The sequence below is a fragment of the Entamoeba invadens genome, assembly GCF_000330505.1.
Source record: "Entamoeba invadens IP1 unplaced genomic scaffold scaff_1105074725327, whole genome shotgun sequence".
NCBI lineage: Eukaryota > Evosea > Mastigamoebida > Endamoebidae > Entamoeba > Entamoeba invadens.
The window spans coordinates 5,928-11,209 of NW_004191730.1; the positions used below are offsets into that span (position 1 = coordinate 5,928).

Genomic DNA, 5,282 nt, shown 5'->3' on the forward strand with positions numbered 1-5,282 from the left:
TAATTGTGTCAACCTTCACTATGTAAATTTAGGTTCAAATCAAGTCATTAATTCTTATGCATTTGCTAATCGCAGTTCTCTAAGTCAAGTTGACACTATTAATGGATTAAAAATAGTTAATACTTCCGCTTTTATGAATGACCCAATTATATCTATTCGTATAGCTGATGATGCAGAACAACTATTTTCATGTGCCTTTAGTGGAACAAAGTTGAGAAATTTAAAATTGCCCAATAAATCAATTATATTAGAAGATAGCGTGATTGAAAACATAACAACACTTGAAAGTGTTAATTTGGGATCAACTGTAATAATTCCAGTTCGTTGTTTTTATGGATGTACAAATCTCAAAACAATTACTGGACTTGCTAATGTAACTAGTTTTGGATCTTACTCATTTAGTTACACCAAAATCACAGAGGTTGATATCAGTAAATCCGCAGTTTAAAATGACAACGCTTTTAGTTATTGCAAAGATCTTATCAAAGTCACTTATTCTGGTGTTGTAACTTCATTACAAAAAGGATTGTTTTATGAATGTTCGAAACTTTCCCAAAATGGAATTAATATTTTTAACAACATTATTTCATTTGGGGATGAAGCAATGGCTATGAGCGGAGTCACAGAACTTGAAATAAAAGAAAATGTTACATATGGGACTAAGATATTTCAAGGGTGCCAGAATCTAACAACAGTGACAGTTGTTGGGACTCAGGCAGTGATATCGAATAACATGTTTTATCAATGTCGCAATTTGAATAACGTGAAAAACATGGAAAATATTTATAAATTTGGAGTTGGTGCTTTTGCAGAAACTGGGATAACAACTGCCAAATTGAATAACCATGTAGAAGACGGATATGTGTCGTTGTTTGAAAACTGTAATTCATTGAAAACAGTTGATTTAAATAATGTTGTTAATATTCCAAGTAAATTTTTTTCTGGTTGTTCATCACTTAGTACTGTTATTGGTATTGATTCGGTGACTGTATTTGGTAATTATTCGTTTGCATACACCGCATTGTCTTCTTTTATTGCATCAAGTGATTAAAATGAAATTAAAAAATACTCTTTTGCGCATTCTAAATTACAGACAACAACTTTAAAAATGTAATCGAACACATTGGTACTTACACATTTTATGACTGCGAAGAGCTCACTTCTGTCTACTTGAAAGGATTGTCAGAAATACCAGCTGGTACATTTAAAGACTGCTCCGTGCTAAAAACAGTCACTGGATTTGAAAATATCACTTCTTTTGGAAATTTTTCATTTGCAAACACCTCATTAGAAAAAGTAATTATCAACACACAAAGTAGTGTCACTTTGGGTTCAAACATCTTTCAAAATTGCAAATGGTTAATGGATGTCAATCTTGGAACAATAAAAAGTCTTTCAGATTACACTTTTGATAACTGTGTATTGCTAAAACAAAAACCAGAAAGTGGTGATAATGATCATGTCAATTTTGAGTCTTTTAATACAATAAATACATTTGGAAGGTATTTACAAAACACCGTCAACCCCACGATGAATGCGTTGTGGTGTTTATTTGTGATGCTATTGATAGGTGTGTCCTCTGAAAAGTGCGAAGCTGGTTATTATCAAAGTGGAGTTGATTGTGTATAGTGTGAAGATGGCTATTATTCTGTTGGAGGGACTGTTCTCAATTGCACAAAATGTGACGAGTTGTGTGCGGCCTGCGATAAAACAAATGGGGATTGCACAACACTTGGAGAAATCATCACAACATGTCTGGCAATGATGCCAAATTACGATGGATGCGCTATTTGCAAAGATGGATACAAACGATCCACCGATGGCAAAAGTTGTGACAAATGCGATGAGTCGTGTGCAAAATGTGATGTCTTTGGCAACTGCATTGACTGCAACAACACATTCTATCGCATTGATACAAGCAATAAATACTGCAGACCACAAAGTGAGTTAATTGGGTGTCTCAACACAAGCACTTATGGCTGCTTGATATGTGGCGATGGGTACTATTTACACACAAATGTGTGTGATAAGTGTGATGACAACTGCACACTCTGCACATCACTGAATGAGTGCACAAGTTGTCTTGCAACACACGTTTTAGTCGACTCACAGTGTGTCCATTTCTCAACTGTTTCAAATTGTGTTTCTGCATCAAACAACAAATGCACGCAATGTGCTGACAATTTCAAAGTCAATCCAGAAGGCACTCAATGCGACAAAAAGACGAATTATGGTTTGGTCGTCGTACTTCCTGTAATTTGTATTATATTATTAGTAATAATATTATTCATCACAGTTATAACAATGTTGATTGTTGTTCACCGAAATCGCAAAAAAGAACAAGAAAAAGGAATTTGTGTGTTTGAAATGAAACGTTCGAATATTTCAATGAAAGTACAGTAAAACCTCCCAAGAGCGGTACCTCTGAAGAGCGGGTTCTCCCAAGAGCGGGCATTTTTTAGACTGAAACTAAAAATAGAGTTCTCTATCGAGCGGTTTATAAGGTTTGATTGGCTAAAAATGCCCGCTCTTGAGAGAACAAAATTACCACATCTCCCGCTCTTGGGAGGTTTTACTGTACTTAAAAATGGGGTATTAACAAACAAAACTGAAATTAATTACAACGACTCGAATGAATTTATTCCAGTGGAAGCGGAGAGTAAAGAACTTCTTTGTGTTGGGAACAAAGGAAAAGGAAATTTAATAGTTCAAATCACAACACAAAGTTCTTCCGAGAAATACGCAATTAGAACCGAACCCAAAATAGTGACTTTAAAGAGTGGATTTGCATGCGAATTTGAAATCTTTTTAACACCACATTGTACTCTCAACTTAGAAGAACAAATCGCAATTGTCTCGTTAGATATATCAACAGGAGAGATGGCGACTTTCCCAATAAATTTGTTTGTAAAAACTAAAAGGACAACACGTCTTGACTACGATGAGTTAATTGAAGAAAAGAAGCTTGGTGAGGGGTCTTTTGGTATTGTGTTCAAAGGAATGTACAGAGGGAATGTTGTTGCAATTAAAAAGATGAAACAAATAAACAACTCAGATGAAAAAAAAATCAATTGATGAGTTTGAAAAGGAAGTTGCCATGTTGGACAAGTTCAGATGTGATTACATCATTCACTTCTATGGCGCCGTTTTTATACCAAACAAGATATGTATGGTCACCGAATTTGCACAATTTGGGAGTTTACAAGACTTGATTAAACACAAAAGAAGTGATGAAATTGAGACCAAGTTGCGAGTTAAAATGTTACTTGATGCAGCTAAAGGTATTTCATATTTACACAAGAATGGGATATTACACAGAGACATCAAACCAGACAACATTCTTGTGTTCTCACTTGATGTAATAGAGAAAATGAATGCAAAATTGACAGACTTTGGAAGTGCAAGAAACGTCAATCTACTGATGACTAACATGACTTTCACTAAAGGTATTGGAACGCCAATTTATATGGCACCCGAGGTGTTGGACAGAAAGAAATACAAGAAATCGTCTGATGTCTATTCATTTGCAATGACTATGTATGAGGTGTTACAATGGGATTTCGTGTTCAAAAAAGACGATGAGAGGTTTCTACATGTTTGGAATATCGCAGATTTCATTTCCAGTGGTAAAAGATTGGCCAGATCTGACGTTATCTCGATAAAAGAGTTTGACATCATTCAAAATGCTTGGAAACAAGACCCCAAAGAAAGAATTCCAATCGAAAAAGTTATTGAAAAACTGGAAGAATTTATGTGAAAAACCAATATTTTAATAAAAATGATATTTTTTAATTGTTTTAAAGTACAATTAAATCATTTCTGTAAAATATTTTATTACAATTGCAAATTTCATTAATTTGGAGTTAGTTTGTAAGAACTTTACAGATAATATGAATCCTTTCAATTTTAATATAATTTCCCTTACACCTTCCACTCGTCGCTTATTCTCACATTTACAAACCATCTATTTATATATCCCCCAATGATGAAATTTTTGATGATGATGAAATTAAAAGACGCTCCATGCAATACAATGTGAATTACACGACAACCAAAATACAATGAAATACCAAAATATGATACCCATTTGTTGAGTTAAACTCACATGGCGCAAACAATGAAATTTTAGAAATAGTTAGTCGTATTTTAAACAACACATTTGTAATAAATATATATCATCCAGTGTAATCCCCACTCGTGTGGTTACTATAGAAAACTCTGCCTTCTGTGATTGTGGTAATCTGAATTGTGTGGTTTTCCATTCCCACTTCAAGGAAACTGGCAATAAAGCGTTTTTCCATTGCTTCAAATTTAAGAGTCTCGAGCTTCCAATATGTGTCTCTTTTATTAGAGAATCTGATCCTGTGATTTGTATTTCTCGAGAAGTCACTCTTCGTGTTACTAAGAAGTCGTTGATGCTTGCTGTTTTTTTAAATTGTCGAAATTTTAGTAAAATGGTTTTTCCACACAATTTACAAATGATTGAATACAATTCATTTGAATCGTGTACGCAACTAAAAAAGGTTAAATATTTTAAAAAAGTCAAATTTATTGGGAGGAATGGTTTTATTTGTGTGTTTCATTGGAAAGTATTAACATCCTCTATAATGCGACTTGCTGTATTAATTGTTTTTAAATATGTTTAAAAAAAGTCAAATGTACGGAACTTGAAAGCAGTGAATAATTTGAAAATAATGTTCTTATAGTGTTTAAAAATTTAATGAACAAGCATTACTATTATTGGAACAAAAAGAAATACAAAAAACACGAAGACAACAATGAAGATAAAAAGAAAACGAGATTTAATTATGTTAATGTATACCTGAAGTTTAATTGGTATAATCATTATTTGTTTAAAGTCTGTCTGAAAACGTTACTGTTTGTAAAATAGTGTTTATAGACAAAAATATACATTAAATAAAGTCTGTTTTCTATTTAGCGATATTCTAAAAAGATAACAAAGATAAGAACTAGACCGAAAATATTAAACCATTATTTACTATACTCAATATTGCTAATTAAAAACCATTAACTATTAATAAAATTGTCATTAATTAAAACTAATGTTAAACAAATTTTGAACATTGACTTTTTTCCAATTCACTTGTTGTCGTTTTCAATTTGACCCAAATGATAATTTGACGCGTCTGTTCTATCAAATATGACAACATATTCATTTTGAATAACCTGGTTGACATAGTTTATTTCGTCGTATTCACATTTCAAGACCAACCTATTCTCGTTTTGACTTTATTATTTTTTTAGTTGTCAAGCAATTTTGT

General features: G+C 32.7%; 3 protein-coding genes across 3 annotated transcripts; all 3 read left to right on the forward strand.

Annotated features, from left to right (window-relative positions):
* Positions 1-118: 118 nt before the first annotated feature.
* EIN_037680 (hypothetical protein) lies at positions 119-448 on the forward strand (the record flags this gene model as incomplete). Its single annotated transcript, XM_004183664.1, has 1 exon — positions 119-448. A coding segment is annotated over one exon (330 nt), but the record flags the coding sequence as incomplete, so codon positions are not given.
* A 156-nt stretch (positions 449-604) lies between these two features.
* Positions 605-1,629, forward strand: EIN_037690 (hypothetical protein; the record flags this gene model as incomplete). Its single annotated transcript, XM_004183665.1, has 2 exons — positions 605-1,043; positions 1,154-1,629. The coding sequence occupies 2 exons, from the start codon at positions 605-607 to the stop codon at positions 1,627-1,629; spliced, it is 915 nt and encodes a 304-aa protein (XP_004183713.1).
* A 1,468-nt stretch (positions 1,630-3,097) lies between these two features.
* Positions 3,098-3,757, forward strand: EIN_037700 (serine/threonine protein kinase, putative; the record flags this gene model as incomplete). Its single annotated transcript, XM_004183666.1, has 1 exon — positions 3,098-3,757. The coding sequence occupies one exon, from the start codon at positions 3,098-3,100 to the stop codon at positions 3,755-3,757; it is 660 nt and encodes a 219-aa protein (XP_004183714.1).
* Positions 3,758-5,282: the final 1,525 nt, after the last annotated feature.